This window comes from Oryzias latipes, chromosome 4 (assembly GCF_002234675.1).
Source record: "Oryzias latipes chromosome 4, ASM223467v1".
Classification (NCBI taxonomy): domain Eukaryota; kingdom Metazoa; phylum Chordata; class Actinopteri; order Beloniformes; family Adrianichthyidae; genus Oryzias; species Oryzias latipes.
Window position 1 is genome coordinate 26,744,315 of NC_019862.2, and position 22,124 is coordinate 26,766,438.

Here is a 22,124-nt window from a genome sequence, read left to right on the forward strand (position 1 = left end):
CAGTTTATGAACTATTCAAAGGAATACAAAGATAAGGGTGTCCGAGCGTCGTCTGGCTGGATTTTGTAACGTTTGTGTGCAGGTTATTTTGTAATTGCGGTCATTGCGTGCGACAAAGCAAAGAAAAAACGCGCGACACAACATGGAATGAAGGATAATTTATAGATAATTAGAAAACAATGAGAACCTGGACGGATAAAACGGTCAAACGACGTTTATAGAGTTTTTTTTTTTTTTTTTTTTTTGCTTGAGTGAGCGCGTGTTTCCGCGCGCGTGTCGTCACTGCTCAGAAGTCTGATGTTGGAATTGGTTGGCTCTTTGTCGGCGCAGGCGGCACGCAGCCGGCACAGTGTGGACGCGCAGCGCCAGGTAAAGATATCCCGCACGATTACGGACAAAGCTCAGATTAAACTCACGAATTTAACGCTGGACTGTGAAACCTGTGGTGAGCCGAATGTCTCTGCTTTCCCATGCCATCTGCCAGAGAGGATTTTACGCAGCTGCTGCGCCTTGAAAGCTGAATTTATGATTGTTGTTTGACAAATGTCATTTTCCTCTTCAAGAATATACACCTATACTGAATTTATGGTATATGGTAAACATGGCTCTGTTTGACGGATAGATTTTACAATAACTGTCTTGTTTTTTAAAGGAATTGATCTATTTAACAACGATGTGAGGTGCGCGCACAGTTTCTGGTGACTCACAATGTTTCTGTCATGGCCCATCGGCCCTGCCTTCATCCTGGCGGCCGTGCAGATCTCCATTGGTAAGTTTAAACAGTAATGTGTGTGTTTTCAAATTTTTTTTTTATTTGTCTGAACTTGTGTAAGGGGTCGAGGGAAGCCCTCTTGGACATAACTGTTGTGATGACGTGTGTGTACAGGTTTACCTTCCCAGACTAAGATAACTCTATAAACTTCTTTACGAACAATAATAATAATAAAAAAAAGTTACCAGGAAATACTAAACACTTCTGCTTTTAGGTGAGAAGTCCTGCGTCCTCTGGTCGAGTGCTGGTCTTGTGGTGCCTCGAGGTTCCACTTTCGAGGTGTACTGCACCTTCAGTTGCAAGAGCAAGAAATACATATACAGCGGCAACCCTCCCCAAAAGCATAGCCACCAGGTCTTCAACGACACAACTATCTACCTAAAAATTGACAACCTAACAAGCACCACAACCTTCAGCTGTTCATGTGAGGACAAGCTTAAACTGGATCCCTGTGGACAGGACATCTCCACTGGATGTAAGTGGAGAGCCTCCTCTCAAGTCTGTGACACACAGCTGTGCTTCTTTCTGAAGGTCCTTGCAAAAGGTGTGCACTGGCATTCCCATCAACCGAAGAAACTCAAAAATATTTTATTATATTTTTTATTTATTTACATGAGAACCTCTGCACATGATAAGTTCGGCACCCAAAGACTTGTTTTTATTTTGTAAAGCAACTTCTGTTTTCGTTGTAAACACCCTGTTCACAGCTAACAAGGCTAAAGTAAAGACACAGAGGTGTTGCGTTTTTGCCTCTAACGCACCTAGTAGTTGTGAAACTAAGACAAGTTGATCTAAAGCAAGGAGTCTGCAACCTTCAACACTTTAAAAAGCCATTTAGGTCACATTCTCACTGACCACTACCAAGAGGGAGCCAAAGAGTCTTACTTCACCCTTCAGAAAAGCACCGCTGTGTGTTTGTGTTGTTACTATTATGATAGAAATAAATGAACTGTTTTTGGCAAAAATATTAAATGACAAAAAATAAGCAGATCTGTTAAAAAAATCAAATAGTTTGTTACCTTATACAGTTTCTTAACCATAAATTTGTAAACTTATTTGACAAAAGTTAAATTAGAGCTACGTTATTCTTCAAATTCCCACTCCAATCATCTTTTGATCTTTATTAAAATAATGGTCTTTTAATTATGATTATGCCGCTTTTAGCCAAAATCGAAAAACTGTGTTGTTTTGTAGAACATAGTTTCTACAGAGTGGCGGGAGTTTTCCTCTTAGGTTGTGGGCAGGACTGCTGGCGTGGAGTAAGCCTCATTTCCCATCATTTCTTTGTTTACGTTCTCTCTCATGCTAACTTACAGCCCCTCACTACCCCAACCTAACATTGGCGGTGCAGCAAAAATGCCGAACAGTATTGGAGCTATCCAGAAATACCGTTTTTGATCCAGATTCCAGCTCAGACGAGAAAAACATAGACATGCATGGATCTAGTCTTCTACAACTTGATGCATCAGAATGGAGCAGAGCGGGGAGCTTGTGGCCTGCCAATTGTAGCTTTTACATCCCAGCAACATGCTTTTTCCAACTTTATTTTTCCATCTGCTCCTGATTCACAACGATTTGAATAAAGAAATACTCAGAAACAAGAGCTTGTTGCGTTAGATAGGTCCTCCATCAGCCACAAAAACATGTTAAAAAAACTAAAAACACAATCTTCATTGGAGTGGATCTTTTAGGTGCAATTAAAATCCTTTGATTATTTTGGAAAATACACAGTTCACCTCATAATCCAGCGCACTTTATGTATGAATTATGTTTGTGCTGAAACAGGGTTTCTGTGGTCCATCAAACTGTTTTAGTACAACTTTGATCAAAGTCGCTCTGCTTGCTGAATTGTTGGAGCGATATGGCTACTGTAGTTAGTCGAAGTGATGTGTACTGTGCTTCAACTGTCTGTGAATTAGTTGAATAAAGTTAGACTAATACGACTATTCTGTTTCGCAAAAAATACGTTCTTTTTTAAAATGAAAAACAATAAATATCTCCTTTTAAGTAACCCCTTTAAAACTGGCAGAAGTTCAGCTTCTTTTTAAAAAAATGAGTCAAAAGCACCAGTCACCTTTAAAAGCTCCATATTTGGTCAAGCATTGGATTCTTGCAGTTTGCAGACGGCATAACAGATGAAATTTTTCTCTTTTTTTTAACGTCAGACCCTCCAGATTCCCCTAAAAATATTTTCTGCATCTATGAAATCCAAAAATTGGAGAGTGGTGTTGTAAACTGCTCTTGGGATGGAGGAAGGGACACTTTTCTGTGGAATCACTTTGTGCTGCGGTGAGTCAGGAAAACATGCCATTTCCAAAAAAGCTCAAAACACATGTATGCACTTTCATCTGAGGCCTATTCTTTATGGGTTGAAGGGTCAGAACCTTATCTGGTAACGTCACAGGACTGCTGCAGTTCAACGTCTCCATGAAAGGATCAGTAAGACCGTCAGTGAATTTCACCGTGTCCAGATCTGTTGATTATATCTCTGTGTGGGTTCATGCCCGAAACTCCCTGGGCTCTGCAGAGTCCCCGGTCATCAACTACACCCTCAGAGACAGAGGTAAGGCTTGCGTGAATTCCTTTGAGCGGTGGCTTCTGACTCTTACAAAGACATTCTTGAGCAGATCCTTGAGCTGTGGTTTCAAAGTCATGTTCTTTACTTGTTGTTTTGTTCTGGTTCGAGTAGCAAAGCCATCGCCCCCCATCCTTGGCCAGCCAGATTGCTCCTCCAGGAAGTGCGAAGTCAAAGTGGAGCAGTCTTTGAATACGTCTTACCTTGAGATCCAGTACAGAGCCGACCACCAAGAATGGAGAACTGATCCAGACTCTGTAAGAAGCTGGAGCTCCTCAGTACTTGATGCTTATTGGGGTTTGTGTGATATGTAGAAGCTTGTGCATATTTGGCTGTGATAAACATACTTGTGTGATCAGTTAATATCCATCCTCAGCTGATTCAAAGCTTAAGGTGGATATGAGTGGCTAAGCTACAAATGAAATCACAATGACACACAAGATTCAGTTGTTTTTTACCCAGAATGATTCTTTATGTACTTTCACTTAATGACTTCTACCACAAACAGGAAACAATAATTACAAAAACTCTAACCTTGGCAGGTGGGTTCATCTCAGGTCCGGTCCATCGCAACTCTGGAGCCCTACAGGCTGTACCATTTCAGAGCCAGATCCAAATTCAGCTTTGGCCTTTGGAGTTCATGGAGCTCAAACGTCTCCAGCTGGACTCAAGAGGAGGGTAAGCAGTTTGCCTTAAGATCTTGCATAGCTCCTCTGTTCATGCACTCTCTGTTTGCACGCTCCCAGCTCTGCACACACTCTGAACTGTGCGTATCATTGTCATCAATCAGATAAAGCTGATATGTTTCGTCTGTCTGTGTTTTAATACAGTAATTTGGTCACCACTAACTACCTGAAGGAAGCCTATAAGCCACAGAAACGAGCTTCAGCGGTTTGATTGTTAAAGAGCAAAACCAGCAATTGATGATAAGAAGAAGTGTACATAACTTAAACTGAAATAATTTATCATTATTGTATTTTGTTTAAGTAGATTTCTGCTAGCCATGTTGAAATATTGCAAGGTCGTGAAGATGAAAGCTTGGGTTTATGGGAAATGTCTGTGCATGTCTCATTTCTACCACTGATGGTGTAAAGATATTCAAAGATACTGTCTATACGAGCATGCAAGTCCTGTAAATCTGGAACTGAGATGGCTCATCACTTTCCACTTGAGGGAAAATGTAGCAAACATCCGAGCAGACTTATATTTTAAAGGGGTTTCTGTTGTTAAGGTAATCAAAACTGAAGTTTTTACTTAAATTTTTAGTTTTATTTTGATAGCTATGCTTGTATTGTTGCTACGGTCTCAAATTCTTTCAGAGAAAAAACAAAACAACTAAATATAACACAAATACAAGGGAAAAGCTTAAATAAATAATAGCTTAAAATGTCGTTATTTTATTTTAACGCTTTTTCTCCTTAAATCCATTTTTGTCTGTTTCAGATTCCAGATAAAATATTACGTTGGTATTTTTTTAAGCACTACTTTGAAAAAACAAAAACTAGGACATCTGTTTTTTTGAGGTTTTTGCAGTCAACCAAAAGTCAAAAGCAGACTCTCAAAACAGAAGTAAAGAAATGAAAGTTGTGGCTTTTAGCATGTCAGCTGTTGCGGAATGGGCAGCCAGTTTTTATTCTCAGCTTCCTGGTGCTAAACTCAGCTGCTGTCTCATCTGATCCAAGCTTCTCTAAAATTCAACTCTTTGCAAGCTTTGGAAATGAAACTTTAAAAAAGTATCTGGAAAAGAAAGACTGATCTGCAGTAGACCTTCGAACTCTTCACAGCTGTTTTGCTCTGCAGTGACCTCATCCGAACTGTAGCTGAGGTAAAAACTCCTCAAATCTTCAAACAACTTTGTTTAAAAGACCAACTCCAATGAAAACTTTGTTTTTGAATCGGTAGCAGATGAAAAAACTGCAGTTTTAAAAAGCTTGTAGTTGTGACGTAGAAGCCACAATCGGCAAGCCACGATCTCCCTGCTCTGCTCCATTCTGATGCATCCACTTACCGACAAATAGATCCATAACATGATTATAACATGATTTATCATTATCAATAGAATCTGGCTCCAAACTGTACAGCTGGACAGATTCGATATTGCTCACCATTTATGTTTCACTGTTAATGTTAGGTTGGGCTTGTGAGGGGCTGTAAGCTAGCAGGACATTGGATGACGGGAAGCAGGGTCGGGCTTACTCCACTTCAAAAGTCCAGCCCACCACAAATTCTTCATGAATTCCTAGAAAGCGACATAGGTTTTTGGATTTAGGCTAAAAATGGCATGATTAAAAGACCACTGAGAACGCTTTTAGAATAGATCAAAAGTTGATCAGGGTGCGACTTTAACCTTAATTTAAATGTTAACTACTGTAATTCATTGTGAGACAGCGCAAAACACAAGAGTTGGGAGGCCATATTTTCACATACAGAAAAAAAATTGAACATCTTCTCATAACTTACAGAGTGGAGTGACATTCTTTCTCCTCTGTGCCACAGTGTTTTGTTGATGTGGTGCTACCCTTTCCTGTTTTTTGTAACAAAAGTTAGATTCTCAAATACAACTAAATGTATTTTTTCTAAGTAAAAATATTCTTAAAATAATCTTAACAGCCTGATAAAAAAAACAGTGCAAAGTATAAATAGCTTGAATACATATGTATATGTGCATAATCTTGTTTTATCACATCTAAGATGAACATCCGTCAGTTTTGCATTGCTTTTTAATTTTTTTTTTGTCTACTTTAAAAAAAAAGATTTTACAGAAAATATTAGTTGTCATAGAGGATGAAAAACATTCTGTTTCTATGAATGCAAAGAAGGAAATAATTGTTTTGTGTTTTTTGTTGTTTCTTAGCTCCTTCCGGAGCGCTGGATGTGTGGATTGTTCATTCTCCTGGCTCTAAATCAATGACAGTTCTCTGGAAGGTATGTAAACAAAGGATTTGCAGAAACATGAGCAGAAATGATACCAAATGATCTTCTATTTGTTTCTAAAACAACAAATTCACTCATTGTAATTTTGGAGTTTGCATTTAGCATCTTTTCACATTTGCGGTTTTGTGCAGATATTTACTTTATAGACCTGTCAGTGGTCGTGTTTTCAAAAATGGCTAGTTTGAAATGTTGAAACTCCTACACTTGCATGTTTTGCAGAAACTTTGCAGTTTTTATCCTCCACTGTTTTGTTGTTTTATTGTTAACATGTCTTGGTCCTCTGGGTTTTGAAGACACATTAAGGCTCTTCAGGTGGACAACAATGGTTTTAATGTAGCACCGTTTTAATTTTCCAGAACATTTTTAACTATGATTTTGATCTTTTTTTAAACTGACAAAAAAATGACATCTTTCTGGTTTCATTAGAAAACACAAATTTGCTTTCAAGGCTCTGATAGATCATTAGTTTTCTGATTTGTAGCCATTACAGTGTTATTTACTGCCTCCTGTTTTTATGGTTAGTTTTAGGTGTGGTTGATGAAGTCTGTTGGGGTCCTTAGTGATATGCTACTGGCTACATAGCTGCATATCCGTGCCTTTATTGTGTCAGGAAGGAAAACTGATTGTGTGTCTACACGTGCAACATCTACATGCCTAAATGTATTGAGCTGGTGCCATTTGATTGGTTTATCAGAAATCTACAGTACTGAGCAGGTGGACAGGTGTGCCTAATAAAGTGACCAGTTAGTGTATATGTTAATATTAGAATCCAGGTGTAAAAACACCCAGATATGCACTTGATGGAAGATAGAACTTCACCATCTTCTGTGCTTTCAGTAATGCAGTAACTTTGTGTCAGAGAAAAAACCTCATCAGCTGTTCTCTCTGTACATCAGCCAGTGAAGAGCTAAACTAAACTAATCTGTGAGCTATTTGGTTGCACAAGTGGAAAACGTTGAAGACAGTTGCTGGTCTTCACAGGTGTAGATGCCAAAGAAATACTCAAGTGCTATCCTACAATTAATGTAAAATGCAGTTTTATTTTTTTTGATTTAACTTAAGATTCAAATTGCACTGTCTGCAATGTGGATGTGCAATGCTGCAATTCAGAAGGTTTCAAGTCTCTGTGTCTTTTCTCAGTCTTTGTCTCTGTGCAGCCCTGTAGCCACAGTGACATGGAGCTTCCTGCTTCTCTTCTTTGTTCTCCTGGCTAAAGGTCAAATTTTGACCACTTTTTCTTTAAGCTACCCTTAAACACGCGGACCAACACACACCTTCACACACCCTCACTCGCCGTTAATAACAGTCTCATTGCCTCACACATACAAACATTATTTGATAGTCACATAGACACTGAGAAGTAAGTGAAACCTGACAGCAGACACCAAGTTTCAATTTACGGGAAGACCAGAACTTGAACAGAAATGACACACTCATTTAGCTGCACTGTCGATCTCCACCGCCCTTTACTTCAAAGTGTTTGTGACATTTTCCCCTCTCCTTCTGCTCTGCGTCCTTCAGTCCACCTCTGAAGCAACTGTAATTTACTCTGAAGAACATATTCTCTCTGCAGGAACCCAACACATCCATATCCAGAGGAAAAATTACTCTGTACACAGTCAGAGTTTCCAGCCCCAGCCTGAACCTCACCACTAATGTGAGTGCAGATTCCAGGAATTATACGGTCCCACTCTGCAGTCACTATGAAGTAACAGTGTGGGCTCACAACTCAAAGGGGATGTCGCCTCCTGCCACCATGACACCCCTTTACACTGAAGGTAAACAATGTAACGAATGTTGACGGATGCATTCCCAGTACAGAATAGTTGAAGATGCATCTCTCTACACTCCTGACAGGTAATTCCCCCTTTTTCTTTCAGCCGAGCCTCTTCAACACGTGAATGCAACAGCGAACAAAAGCTCTGTCACCATCTCCTGGAGAAAACCTGAACTCACAGCTGCCATGTATGTAGTGGAGTTGTACCCAGAGGACTTCCTGCTAAATGAGCTCAGATGGGTTTTGCTGAACAAAAGTGAAACCACTGCTGTCTTTTCAGGTCGGGTCCACATAACTGAGCCTGTGTTGAACAACCAGTTGATTTTTTTTTCCTCTTCTGCAGCATACCTACTTTTTCTGTTCCTTCTTACAGGAATCAAGCCCTATGAGTGCTATGAAGGAGCAGTGTATGTCTTCTACAACAAGAGCTTTGTGGGCAAGAACAGGTCTAACAGAGTTGCTGCTTTAGAGTCAGGTGACAGCAATATTTATACATTTTCAAAGTCGTCATCAAAATTGTATAACTCTGCAGCATTTGAGAGAAGGACCTTTTTCATACCCAGTTTTGCTTGTTGTTTGCAGAGCCTAAAAGCAGTCCATCATTCAAAGAAAAAGTGGAGGGAAACAATGTGATAGTAACCTGGGAGAAGCTTCCCAGAGCGTTCCGCATGGGCTGCATCACCCAGTATACCATCTATGTAGAGGGCAACACTGGATACAGCCAAAATTGTGAGAAAAAAACACTTCCAAAACTCAAACACACTATCAAAACTAAAGTTATTGTTGTGGTTGAATACAAGTCATTGTTTTAACTTTTTGCACTGTTTTTGATTTATTAGAATAAAGTTTAATTTGAAGGACTTTGCACTTCAGAGGGAAAAACATTATGACTCAGAATTGGTTTCATATTCATGACTGTAATTTTGGTTAAATCATTTTATCATTTTGTTTGCACTAATTAGAGAAGTTTGGGAATTTATTCCGTGATAAATTTAATAGTAGAATGACCCGTTTTGGTTGGCTATGGGAGTTTACTTTAAGTAGAAGTAACCACACAGTATTTAACTTGCAGCATGCTGACTTGCAGATGATTAACTGTACTTATGGTTGGTGAGTCCTCTACATTTTGTTTTCAGACTCAGTTGGAGCCTCTAAGACAAAATTGAAGATTAAAAATCTATTGCCTGATGTCTACACTCTGTGGATGACTGCTTCAACTGCCAAAGGAGAAGGTCCTAAAAGTCACAAGGGCAAGTTCCCCATCAAACGTAAGACATTTATTTATATACAAAAATATATATATATAAAAATAGATTTATTTTTTACCATTTGTGACCAGATTTGGAAGGGGTTACCCTGTGCTTGGGCTTTCGGGTAGGTGTGCCTGCCAAAGGAACATGAGTGATTCCCCTTACAGTGTTAAGTCTGCTCTCAGAAAGCAGCCTGTTCGGATCCTGTCAGATGAGGTCTGTTCTGCTCCTCTCTAGTGTAAAACGGTCAGGCACCACAGACAACCTAAGATCACATCTTAACTATTTAACACACTTTTACATTAGTCAACTGCATTGTTAATTTAAAAAAAAAACAACATTTTAATAAAAAGAAACGGCTGACAAAGTGATGTTTGGTAAATGAAAGAAGACCAAGAAAAACATGAGCCAGTAAGATCTTTTATAGTCCTAAATGTCTAAAAAAAAAAAATATATGGATAAATGTTGATGAATAACTATTAAAGTCCCACTCCAAGCATCTTTTGATCTATTTCAAAGCTTTCCCAGTTGTCTTTTAATTATGATTGTGTCATTTTTAGGCAAAATTTTATAACCTGTGTCATTTTCTTGGATATGGTGTCTGCAGAGCGGCAGGAGTTCATTAGAATTTCACCTCTTAGTTGTGGGCGGGACCGTTAACAGTTCTCCCACTAGCTCACAGCCCCTCACCACCCCAACCTAACATTAGTGGTACAACAAAAATGATTGTAGCTTCTACATCACAACTACAACCTTTTTCAAACAGCTTTGTATCATCTGCTTACGATTTACAACAATTTGAATGAAGAAATATCGCTAGTCAGAAATGCAATTTTTAGCTTATTTTTCTTCATAGAGTATTCCCCCCTTATTAACAGGGGTAAGGGACCGGAGACAAACGCAAATAAAGACAACTTCCAATCCGAAGAATTTCCATCACCGATCCTTACTCATCAAAAACCCTTCTGAAACATTTCTGATGCTTTTAAAACTTTTATTAAAGAACATTGGAATATTCCTCAACATTTTTGATTTTGGTTTGAAATGGTTTATTTCAAGCAATCAAATAAGAATAATACACAAAAACAATCCAATCATCAGTTATACATTCATACAATGACATATCAAACTTAGGATAATTAGACATAAAATTAAATATTGCTTGAAAGGGAGTGGAAGAAAGTGAACTTATATAATCCCACCCCGTTATACCGTAACCATTTAATATCAAGATTTATCATTATCCGGTTCCTAACGTTTATCAGACAGAATTAAGAATCCTGAAATATCAATAAATCACATGACAAAGATGAATTACTCAAAATATCATGTAAAAAATAACTATTTTAGAAATCAACATGGCAAATGCAGATCAGTTATCCAAAATATTTGCAGATTGTTACTTAAAAAAATCATGTATATGATTAAAAAAATAATACTTTATAAATAAGATAGACATAACACTGTTTCAAAAATCTTTAGAGCAAAAATTGATCAAGTATCAAAAGTTAGAATATGTGCAAATTATGTGACATTTGGAAAACCATGAATCAATTTTTTGGAGCAAGCAAGTGAAGTAATATTATTAGAAATTAATCATTTTAACCATCTTCAATAATTGATTAAGAATTTTTTGTTTTTATATAATAAGGTAATGCTGTGAAATAAAAAGAAAAAGGGTCCATAATCTGTCGAATGACCAAGGTTGGTATTCCTTCTTCTGCTGATTAACAGCCGTTCTTCTGGGTTTAAACAGAGTTTATAGTTCTCTTCGATGTTAAGTCTGCAGACATTAAGGGGTTAATGGCCAACGAAGTGTGCATTATCACTTTTTAACGCGCGCCGAGGAAGCCTGAACCGTCCGACACGAAGCCGGCGCAGCGATACAGAACATTTACGCTAGGTAACCGGAACTTCTTTTTTCACCATGTGGTTATCCTGTGGTATATCACTTTTTTTCAACACCCAGCAGCCAATCAGAATCGAGTATTCACCTGGAGCATGGCATAAAGGTCCATATCCTTCTTCGGCTGTTATCAGCGGCGCTGAAAGTTGAGGTCAAGTATGTCCAGGTCAGAACTCTCTGCTGAAAATCAGGGTCACTTCAGACATTCATAGAAAGGGATGCATTCAGGCGCCACATTTCTTGAAATTATATTTGACTCTTTGATTTATTACTGCATGTTGTTTCAGACGTCCGTGACCAAACACTTCTCAAAATCCCTCATGGTGTTAACAACCAGAACCTTGGACCGGTCCGGTGGACCGAGTGGTTTGATGTAAATCCTGCAGCCTTTAACCCAAGTGTTCTCAATCTGCTTACGCTTCCTGAGAAGCCTCTCAGGACATAAAGATTGTTTTTTATTCAGAGCAATAGACCTAACCGTAGCATACTTTATAACTCACATTAGGAGTGTTGCTCTGTCACTCTTTGCCCTAAAACCAGAGTCCTTGATTTCTCCATCAGGTAACCGCGAGAGGGCATCTTCCTCCAGAAGAGGCTGGTTTCATCCATCATTCGTTTATCTGAATGATAATTGTTCTCCGCGATTATCTTCCTCAGCATTTCAGAACACTTTCCGGCCACTTCCGAGTCAGCCGATGCCATTTCTCCATGCAGGGGCACAAACTTGGTAGCAATTCAAGGACCTTCGGAAATAGCTGTGAAATATTGTTTAGCAGCCGCTAAGGAAGCCGCTTAGAGATGCTCTTCATCTCTGCTTCCCTCCTGCCCCGCAGCACCTCCTTTGGAAGCAAAAGTTTCATACAAGCGTCTTGAGCTGAGTTTTTGTTATGAACCGGAAGAGTCACGTGACTGAAGAAAAATCAGCGAATACATGAAACTGCGAAGTCAAATGAAAATAAGTGGAGGAATACTGTGTATGTCCTCCATCATGAGAAAAATACTATAAGAACATGTTAAAAACTCTTCATTCACCAAAAAAACTGCTCTAACTTTAGTTTCCTATTCATGGTTTTAAGCATTTCTTTTTGAAGTCACTTGTGATTTGGTGTTTTTTTTCTGAGTGTGTGTTTTTTCAGTTTAGTAGGCCCCTCTGTGTTTAAAGATTCTGTGCAGCTGCTTTAATTGTACTGCTGGACTTTTGCAGAGGACAACCATCTATCCCTCCTGCTTGCATGTGTGGTTGCTGTCCTGATGGTGCTGCTTCTACTCTGTCTGTGCCAGAATCCAGTGGTGAAGCAAAGGTAGAAATCCACAGATTAACTTCACATCTTGTTTAGGAATCAGCAATACATTGTCATAAAAAATAGTTATTATCATCTGTCCTTCAGGTTCTGGGAGCTTTTCCAGTGCCTCATGCTGGATGTTGTCCCAGATCCTGCAAACAGCAAGTGGGCAAAAGAGTGCACCAAAGAGAAGGTATGAGACAGGTTATGTCCAAATTCCCACCCTAACCCCTATATAGTGCATTGTATTGTGCTTTCGCCATTTTGTTGTGCTGTCTGTATCTACAATTCCCAAATCGAGTGCCCTAGAAATTTCCCAGAAGTCTCTGCGAAAAACCAGTGTGCATCAATGCTGAATAGATCGGCGAATATGGACCACAATGCATTGATTTGGAACAATTTTTGCCAAAAAAAGTATTTAAATATATATTGTTTTAGTAAATCATCAATTTTTTTTATCTTCAGAAGACAGTGGATTCATAAATAATCGTTGCAAAACACTCATATTAATTAGATTTTAACTTTGTGAAATCAATGATGTCATATCCACCATTAAAAAACAAACATGAGCATGGTGTCTGAATTGCTTTAAATATTTTGGTTACTATATACTGTCGCACTATATCATTTTTTAGTAGTTAAGGGTCAGGGTGAGAATTCAGAGACAGCCACAGAGTTTTGTTTGACAGAAGTCTCTCTTCTCCATCTAAATCAAATGCGTTCCTTTGAAGCAGGGTAGGCTGAGCATCCAGCTGCTGTCCAGTGGATCCACTTCCACCGACCAAGAAGAGGACACCAACCTGGTGGATGTGGAGGAGCTTTTCAAGCAGACCACTGACACCTCCCTGCCCACAACCGACTCTGCACAGCTGATCAGCCTGAGTCCAGACGCGGACCTGACCACACTGATGTACCCTCCTTTGACCACCTACATTAAGAGTCTGTCCCACGACTCGGACACAAACACCACGGTAGACTACATCTCGTCAGACGGCCCGGGGAATATGGAGGACGGAGAGGAGGAGGAGGCATTCGAGGACATGTCTTTCCTACCCAGTCACAGCATTTTCCTCACGGAGATGCTGCAGTTTGATGGGACGTTGACGCTGGATGCTGTAAAAATTGACTGCAGTGACCTGCAAACCACTTAATGGAGCTTTGACATCTGGACTTTCTGAAGAAACGAAAACATCTTTTTTGTCATTTTGACCAATCTCTCATAAGAGATCCACAAGAACTACCTCCAATCTCTATATTGCTAAAGTTTGAGCTTCAGCAGTAACAAAAAATCATTTTATGCATTATGACTGTTCTTGGACTGCAACAGACACACTAAGACTTAAAGGTTGCAGGAAACTGTCTATTTGATGAAAAGAAAATTAAATAAAAGTATTTTCTTACCTCATATTTTTCCTCATAAGGGAATAATCAGCCACTCTTATTTTCCAGTTGTTCCTTTTTGACAGTTTGGTTTCTTAACTCTGATGTTTATACAGTGATGGTGTGAAATTGACCTTTTAATCTGATCGAATGAAATGTATACGTTAGTTTTATTAAAAATTTTGCAGTATTGCAGTAGATTCAAGTGTCAGATGGCAACAATATTTTTGTAAGAGCTGGATTCATGAATTTAAAAAGGCTGAGACATGTCAGGCAGCCCGGGTCCCAGCGCTCTGAAGCGGTTTCTTGAATCACTCTCCTGGGACAGTGGGGTCATGGGTAATCCTCCGAAGTCATCAACTCCTTTGCTGTGAATTACAATGTTTACCATGTTTTGGGAGTACATACATAAGTCTTCCCATTCTTTTAAAAACAAACTTCATAAAATAAATCAGAACAGTGTGGCCCATCTATTGTTAAATAATTTCCCTTTGGGGGAACAAAGTTTGATTCTAGTTTATAAAAAGGGATGCTACATTGTGTTCACACTGGAGAAGAGGTTCGGTTATTTTACAGAGCACATTTAGTCAACAGAAAAGCAATTTGTCACTACAAGTCTGAGATTTAACCCTTGTGCTATCTTAGATGACCCCACCCTCACATTGACGGGTTCTCCCTACCATGACAAAGGTGGATACAGGTGGAAAGATTTCATGTAATCCATGGACACCATTCACAAATCAGTGAAGAAAAAAGGTTCAGCGCACTGTCTAGTGGGTCTAGATGACCCAACTCCCAATGGTAAAGTGCCTAGGATAGCACATGGGTTACAGACAAAAATGAAATTATGGTTTGCAGTAGTTACAGCATTTCTTGTAAAGAAAAGACACAAAAATCTAGACCTTAACCCTTGTGCTATCCTAGGCACTTTACCATTGGGAGTTGGGTAACATGTCAATGTAAGGATGGGATGGGTTATTTTATCATCTAGAAGCCACACCTGCCATTTCCAGTGGTTTGCTCTATAGACATTTACAAATAAAAAAATACAAGCAGTCCAACTAAAGACTGTTTATAAGCTATGGTACATGTTTAAGATTTTCTTGCAGTTTCAGGAGTTTCTCACGACCCGTGTGGCTCACACACACAAGCCTCATCTTGTTTGAGTAGTTCAAACACAAACCAGTAAAACAGGGCTTCATGAACGTCACTGGGGCTCATTTCCAGTTAGAAAACGTGGCTGAAGAAACAAAAATTTAGTGCACAAAGTTTGTTGACCACCTTTATTTACCGGCAGAGGTCCAATAGCAGGGCTGGATTTCACACATTTTGTAGAGCACTCCAGCTGTTCCATACAATGGACAGCTGTATTTCTTTCAGAGTAATTATGCAGCAGTAACACTGTAAAAGCAACTGAACAGTGAAGGAAAGTACGAGTACAGAAAACTAAGGGCCAGGTTTACATTTGTGAAGGGGCGGAGTGTGTTAACAGATTTTAAGAAGGCCTCCAGACACGTCTCTCCTGGTCAAAGCAGAAACCGCAGTAGCTGTCCTGAACGACACTGGATGGTGAAAAATGATCGTCAAATACACATTAAAACAAGATGGAGACTGCATTTCAGTATTTAAAAACAAAACAAGTCCAGATCAAACTTTAGATTAAACCCCGCTTCCTTAAGATGAACCTAAATGCCTGTTAGAATGTTTCAAAGTAGAAAACCCAGAACTTTGTGTTTAGGGTGCAATTTTGTATCGATGCGTTCACATGTAGGCAGCAGCGTGTCGTTTAAGTGTCCACTTGCACCGTATGAAACAGTCTCCTAAAGGATTTCTGAAAACGGCAAAGATTTACAAGCTGAAGTGAACACAGGAGGAGACCACCTGTTTAAAATATAAAAAGTATACCAGTGCTGGAGAGAATCTGATTTCCTAAAGCCATTGTGAAGTGGAACTTCTTCAGAGGGATCGGGTGTGGCGGAGCTGATGAAGCTGGGGTTGGAGCTCCACAAAGCTCATTCTACAATGAGCAAAAGCAGCAGCAGCACCACACACCACAGGTGAAGGAGACGCCTTTGCTTCCATTTCAACAATGCATATATCCAAGCAGCAATTAGAAAACTTTATTAATGGACAAAGCATAACCTCTGAAAAAAAATACTGTATGAAAACATCCCTGCTACATTGTTTCCAAGTAAAAAACCTCTACCAATAAGTTGCTCCAGAGTAGCAAGAAGTCCTTTTTTTTCTTCTTTTTTTTTTTAATCTTTGTTTTCATTAGATAAAACTCAGTCCTCACATTTGAGTGTCATAGCTATGACAGTCTTCTCCATCATTTCGCTTTGCTGAAGGTTCCAGGAACATGCAAGCCTCGTAGAGGAGTCAGGAGGCTCCTGCGGGCCTGAGGATGAGCAAGCAGGCCTAAGCCAGGGCTGGGAAGGCCTCCGGGTCGTCCACGTTCGGAACAGACGCAGACGACTGAAGGGAGGAGAGGGCGGCGTGAATGAACACAAACGTCCTTTCAATAGAAGGAGATATAAACCTCCACTTCTTTTCTCACCTTGTCAGTTCTCCCTCCACGAACCGGCCTGGCTTCACCTCGGCCTCTGCCCCCCCGACCGCCGCCGCTGGCGCCACGAGGTCCACCACGTCCACGTCCTGGACGGCCCAAGTCTCCAAAGTTTATCTCCAGTTGGGACGTTATGTCATTGGCTGGTTTCCGGAAGTGAGGCTCATCCTCTCCCTGAATTGAAGACGTTTTAAATCCTGTTATGGTCTCCAACTGTAGGTTTACATGATTTTGTGATTAAATGTACGAAACAAAGCTGTTTTTTTTTGTTTTTTTTTTACCTTGGGCTCCTCAACCTCAACCTCGAACACTTCACCTTTCTGTTAGAAAAGGTAAAGATAGCATTTTTGGAACGTCAGAACAAAGAAATGCATCATAAATGTTACATTTCAAAATAAAAGCTCTTCTTTTCACCTGTCCAAAAAAAAACCCCCTCAAATTTGGCCCAGTTTTGGTTAAGCAAAACGAGTGTCTAAATCGGCCCTTGAGGCCTGGTGTGCATCTGGTCTGTCATTTAGTCCTGCACTACCTGCTATGTCAAGGATCAGGGGAGCTTGGCTGATAAATGTTGCTACAGCTGCAGTAGTCAAACTAGGCTGGACACTGATCCACAGCAGATGGACCTGTGATTTCTCAACATCGCTCTATTGAACCACTGCTGTCACTCAAACTGACAATATAAATAAAACTGAATAATATACATCAGTGGGCATTTTGAAGGGCACACATTTGACAGTAATAGTGTGATAAAACCACAAGTGTGTAATTGTAAAAAATAAGAAAACACCATCATAGCTGGAAGTTAACACTTTGCAAAACAGAAAACTGAAGATTATAACCAAAGTTCAATTATGATTACAACGACTTTATTAGCGTTAGCTCATATGGTGAAAAGATGAGCTAAATCACATTCAATTTCGGCCAATGAAACACCAAGATTTCAGATTAATACTAAAACAGAACCTCTCCTGGTTCTGGAGCTCAGCCTTTCTGCTTGTTTTCCACTTTCAGACATTATCTACTGCCCTGTTTTCCCTCACGGTCCCATCTACTTTCTGTTTAGATCTGGCCGGTTCAGTCAAGCAGAAACTAGTCTTTCAGCAGATCTAGATTATCAGCTGTGGCATAAGAGGTGCAGGGGAAGGGTTGGTGACCCCTGCTCTAGCCAGTGGAGAACCTCAATGCAAAAATGATTGGGATTTGAACTCAGTAAATGTGTTGACCTCAGGCATGATCTCTGTCTTTTTACCTGCAAATGAGTTTGAGATTGAACCACCCACTTTAAATAAATAGTAGCAGGTAAAACAGGAAAGGCAGGAAAACAAGCAGGTGGTCGATCTCAAGGACCAGGATTAGACAACTACAAGTTTTACACCTTTATTAGCAAAAGAGTGAATTTGACCTGCTGCTGAAATAAAAACCATTTAAGAAGGATCAGGTTAACTCACATCCGCCTTGGACTTGTGCAGCACAAATCCTTTGTTCCAGTCAGCTCCTTCGTTGGCCTTCCGAATGTTGAACTCCACTTTGGCCCGTTCCTTGCCTTGCATGGCTTTCCATTCGTCCAGAGTCATCTCCTTGGGGCCTTCCTCCTTCACCTCCTCCACCTCATTCTCCCTTCAACACAATGCAATACAGGTGGATTTTAGCAACACGAGGCATCTGTGCCTTCACATCGAGACAGAGTTTAAAAAAATATATATATACCAACAAAACAAAAAAAAATTACTTGTTCTCAGAGTCAGCAGGTGGATGTTCCTCTCCGTCAGGATTCTCCTCAGTGGTGTTGGATTGGTCAAGCTCACTGTGCAGACCGATGGAGAACAGTTAGGAAGCAGCGTTTTAAAAATTAACCCCTACATCTCCCCCTCATGCTGTGCCCAGTCTGCATCAAAGAGATGCCAAATCAAAATCCAGTTTTGGTGACTGCTTTGGTCAGCTATCAGCTTTTTTTTTTTTATACATTCACAAACCAAGATAAACCGATGTCAACTTCTGGAAGAAAATAAAAGACTCACTTCAGTTCATCCTTCACGGTGCCCCAGTTGTGAGATCCACTTCCCCCACGCTTCTCCTCACCTTTCATACTACTGAAACAAGACGCGCTTTAGTCATGATCGTAACACAGGAGCGGTCATCAAGAAAAATGCTGCAGTTTTGATAAGATCCACTCCAAAGCACGGGCACTCACGATTTGTCACTGCCGCTGTGTCTGTCAAATTCACGCTTTCCCCGGGAGTCAAAGCCGTCACTGCGACCCATACCGCGACCCCTGCCCCCGCGGCCTCCCCGGCTGCCACCGCGTCCCCTCATGGGCCGATCACCGATGGGTCTGAGTGGACAGATTCAACAAGAGTCAATGGTTTGAATCAGCTGATCAAGAGAATAAATTTGTGCTTATTTCTGATTACTATTCAAATTTGATGGATTGCTTGTTGGCATAGATTCCTTTAGCTCGCACACATTAATACAACAAGTTTGGATTTTAATACTCACTTCTCCACTGAGAATTCACCACCTTCAGTCTTCTCTACAGCATCGCCAGCAGGTCGCTCAAAGCGGCGAGGCGGCCGCCTGTCGACAGGTCTTCTGTCTGCGGGAGGACGTCCCTCGCCCGGATTTCCCTGAGGTCTGGTGCTCTCGCCTTCTGGCTTGCGACCCATTCTCCTCATTCCAGCACCTGAAGTTGACAAAGGGATTTAACGATGAAGCCACTGTTAAGATAAATCAGATTTAAAAACAAGATTTAATTCAAAACTAAATCAAGTCAGATTAAATGCTTTCAACTGGGATTTTGCTCAGATCTTTTGACCTGGAAGGCAAACGGTTAACAGCTAATGGCAAAGCATGACACAAGTCCCACCCATTGACTAAACCACTAGATACCAAAATAGATCTCATCCACTAAACAGTAGCAACAGGCTGCAGTGGCGGCGGCGGCGGCAGCAGCAGCAAGTGCACCTGTTTCATCCTCTCCCACACTGACAGGATATCAGAAGAACGCATCTGGGTCAAAAATGTATCGGATCCACTCCACACAAGTTGGCACGATGCACAGACACAAGTGGAGCTCGCGGCATTACTAATAAATGTAGGAAGTGGCATTCACAATAGTAACGTGGGGACTTGTAAAATGGGGCGCTCTCGCGGTACGTCGATCGTGTGCAGTTTGTACTGAGCGCCAATGGGAAGTAAGTGCGGAAAATGTGCTCCAACCACGAGGTTGAATGGCGAGCGGAGCGCTGCTGCGCCTGCGGGGAAAAAACACAAGGATTTAATCTGATTTTCATGCACGTGTTTGGGATCCTTTCGAGTTCGCCCTGCAATTGAACACCATTTTAAAATATATAGTAAAAAATAAAGATATTTAAGTAGAAAGTGCAATAAAATGTTCGGTACCAGGCTGAACTCGTGGTTTCTGCCTGAGCAACCTGGCCCGTGGAAGAGCTCCACATTCTGGCCTACAACGTTTCTACAGATTTATAAAAACACATCCCAAATAAATATTTCATATTGCTTTGACTAGCTAAACAGCCTACACAAAGAAGCCACGCCGACCTCATGTCACAGGGCTCACCCTAACTAGCTAGTGGTTGAGCAATTGAACATGTTAGCATACATTTTTTTCAGTTGCGGCTTAGAGACGAGCAGCATGAAGTGTTACCATTACCATCTTTCTTAAGTGGAACTGGTGCTTGGATCTCCTTCTTATCAGCCAATGGCGTCTTTCTGTCTTTTTGGGTTTCTTTTTTTGGCTGCTTGGCAGCCTGGGCTGCAGTCTTGGCGGCACCAGGAGCAGCAGCCTCCTTCTTCTTCTTAACTTCGGCCTGCTTCAGCAGCTCAAAGGGATCCGACTCGTCGTCAAATAACTGGTCAAACCGATTGGTTATGGCACAGCCAAAACCTTCTTGCATTTGTCCGGGCATGATGGCGCCCCTTCAGCAGGATTTTCCTCCGATTCTACGAGGCTTGGTGCGAGCACTTGGCTAGATGAAGCCACAAGATGGCTGGAAAAGGACCTTCTTCTCTTCCGGTGCGATTGACATCCGGGACTTCAGACTTGGCGCGGGTGGGTTTTGTAGTTTCTGATCTCGTGCTTGCCGCAGGATCGTTTTACGGACAGCCGTATATAAAACTCAACTACCCACAGTACAAAATAATCGTACACTTCCAGTCTGAAAAATAAAGCACAGTTGCCCTTGTTTGCAATGTTTCTGTTTTGAGTCTAAGGGATCGGAATTTTTACTCTTGTAGCTGTCATTGTCCATTTCTTGAGTTTTCTTTTACCCCAGAAAGCTTAGCGGTTCCGTTTCATCGTGCAACGACATTATCAAAAAACACAAAACAGCGCACTTAGGGAGTTATTGTTTGGAAAGTAACACAAGTTAGGCTATAGATTATGAACAGGTTAGTGCATAATATAATTTCAGATAAAATAGATTTATATTTTTGCTATTCTGGTGTTAAATATGATTAAAATTTAAATGACGGATATCAGTCACTGCATGCTTTTACTTTGAAGTAAACAAAAGTAACTGCTGCACAGCCATACAGTAAAAGCTATAGCCTAAAATATCAACGTTTATGCAAAGGCAATCCTTTGAATTCAGCGCAGTTTATTTATAAATTTTTACAAAAAAAGTTGGCTCAAGGGACTACAAAAGCACAGGGACATTATGTGATCTGAAAGCATTTATCTGCAACTCCAATCTTTTTTCTCCCAAAAAGGCCAAATTGTCTTAAATGTACATATTACTTCCGAGTTTTTCGTGTAAACTCACATACAGAGAAGAGAAAGCTCCATTTGGTTATTTCCTATTTGGCCATTGTTTTTATTTAATTACCCACCCCACCAAAAAAACAAACAAACAAAGGAACTTACTCTACATTCTAGTATTTAAAATAAAAAGGCGGACAGCTAACCATGCAACTGCAAAAATCAAGCTTAAATGCAGATGCAGAACTTCCTCAAGCATTTTTTACACATCTCAAAGTGTAAACTGAAGTAAGAATGTAAATGATGAAAAAGGGGGAAAAAGAAACGGAACTATTAAAACAAAGCACATGCCTTCATTTTTATTACATTTGATCTTGAATTCTTGATAAAGTTTATATGTGGTTCCAGTCACCCCCCCCCCCTCCCACACACACAGACAGACTTTTTTTTGCTTTGAAATTATTTTCCTGCTCTTTGATTACCACTATAATCAAAGCTACCAACGCTTGTTCCTCAACATCTGTCAGCCTGCCTGTTTTCCAGCCTTTCTCGCTCTTTACCTGGATCAGGTAATCAGCACAAAGCAGCGCACAGAGGAATACAGACAGGACGGTAGATCTCAAAGACCAGGGTTGAACAGCCCTGCTGTAAGGCGTTACTGAAGTGCCAGACAGAACCGTGATAAGAGCCCCACTCGACCAGAGCGCGCTCCAGCAATCCCGCGCGCCAACATGACGTCTCCTGTCACCAAAGCGATGCTCGAGTCTTACGCGCTCATGATTTTAGTCATGGGCGCCTTCTTTGTCTACTTCTGCGGAATGGTTTGGGCTTTTTGCAACCCGAAGCTGAGCGAAGAAGAGCCAGAGGATCGCAAAGAAACGGCGCGGCGCGGACACTTCAGCTCCCCGCGCGCTCTCAACTATCCGCAGCAGGACGTTGTGTGCGTCTGCGCGCGTCTGCCGGC

The 22,124-nt window shown here is 40.7% G+C and overlaps 2 protein-coding genes across 7 annotated transcripts; one reads left to right on the forward strand and one right to left on the reverse strand.

The window, feature by feature from the left end:
• Positions 1 to 262: 262 nt before the first annotated feature.
• LOC101161479 (interleukin-12 receptor subunit beta-2) lies at positions 263 to 14,341 on the forward strand. 3 transcript variants are annotated; one of them, XM_011474368.3, is made up of 16 exons: positions 263 to 445; positions 653 to 769; positions 987 to 1,247; positions 2,938 to 3,061; positions 3,148 to 3,335; positions 3,462 to 3,604; positions 3,890 to 4,025; positions 6,202 to 6,272; positions 7,855 to 8,059; positions 8,162 to 8,338; positions 8,432 to 8,533; positions 8,641 to 8,787; positions 9,195 to 9,326; positions 12,419 to 12,515; positions 12,603 to 12,690; positions 13,229 to 14,341. In XM_011474368.3, the coding sequence occupies exons 2-16, from the start codon at positions 709 to 711 to the stop codon at positions 13,646 to 13,648; spliced, it is 2,352 nt and encodes a 783-aa protein (XP_011472670.1). In that variant the 5' UTR covers positions 263 to 445; positions 653 to 708; the 3' UTR covers positions 13,649 to 14,341. The 3 variants fall into 3 exon arrangements, with proteins under 3 accessions (XP_011472670.1, XP_011472671.1, XP_020558276.1); XM_011474369.3 differs by having other exon boundaries at positions 13,232 to 14,341; XM_020702617.2 differs by having other exon boundaries at positions 276 to 369.
• An 804-nt stretch (positions 14,342 to 15,145) lies between these two features.
• On the reverse strand, positions 15,146 to 20,542 carry LOC101158186 (plasminogen activator inhibitor 1 RNA-binding protein). Of its 4 annotated transcripts, none has more exons than XM_023954471.1 (9): positions 20,114 to 20,542; positions 18,940 to 19,123; positions 18,635 to 18,775; positions 18,462 to 18,533; positions 18,173 to 18,247; positions 17,892 to 18,063; positions 16,725 to 16,763; positions 16,435 to 16,617; positions 15,146 to 16,352 (listed from the first exon to the last, which is right to left on the reverse strand). In XM_023954471.1, exons 1-9 carry the CDS (start codon positions 20,367 to 20,369, stop codon positions 16,296 to 16,298), a joined length of 1,179 nt encoding a protein of 392 aa, XP_023810239.1. In that variant the 5' UTR covers positions 20,370 to 20,542; the 3' UTR covers positions 15,146 to 16,295. The 4 variants fall into 4 exon arrangements, with proteins under 4 accessions (XP_023810239.1, XP_023810241.1, XP_023810240.1 ...); XM_023954473.1 differs by having other exon boundaries at positions 18,462 to 18,530; positions 20,114 to 20,493; XM_023954472.1 differs by having other exon boundaries at positions 17,892 to 18,060; positions 20,114 to 20,491.
• Between the last annotated feature and the right edge of the window lie 1,582 nt (positions 20,543 to 22,124).

Excerpts from the sequence above, each read along its gene's own strand:
- LOC101161479 (XM_011474368.3), top strand. The coding sequence starts at position 709 with ATGTTTCTGTCATGGCCCATCGGCCCTGCCTTCATCCTGGCGGCCGTG. Across the intron at positions 8,534-8,640 it reads AGTTGCTGCTTTAGAGTCAG|AGCCTAAAAGCAGTCCATCA; the intron begins GTGACAGCAATA and ends TGTTGTTTGCAG. Across the intron at positions 12,516-12,602 it reads AATCCAGTGGTGAAGCAAAG|GTTCTGGGAGCTTTTCCAGT; the intron begins GTAGAAATCCAC and ends TCTGTCCTTCAG.
- LOC101158186 (XM_023954471.1), bottom strand. The coding sequence starts at position 20,369 with ATGCCCGGACAAATGCAAGAAGGTTTTGGCTGTGCCATAACCAATCGG. Across the intron at positions 19,124-20,113 it reads AGTTCCACTTAAGAAAGATG|GTGCTGGAATGAGGAGAATG; the intron begins GTAATGGTAACA and ends TGTCAACTTCAG. Across the intron at positions 18,248-18,461 it reads ACCGTGAAGGATGAACTGAA|TGAGCTTGACCAATCCAACA; the intron begins GTGAGTCTTTTA and ends CGGTCTGCACAG.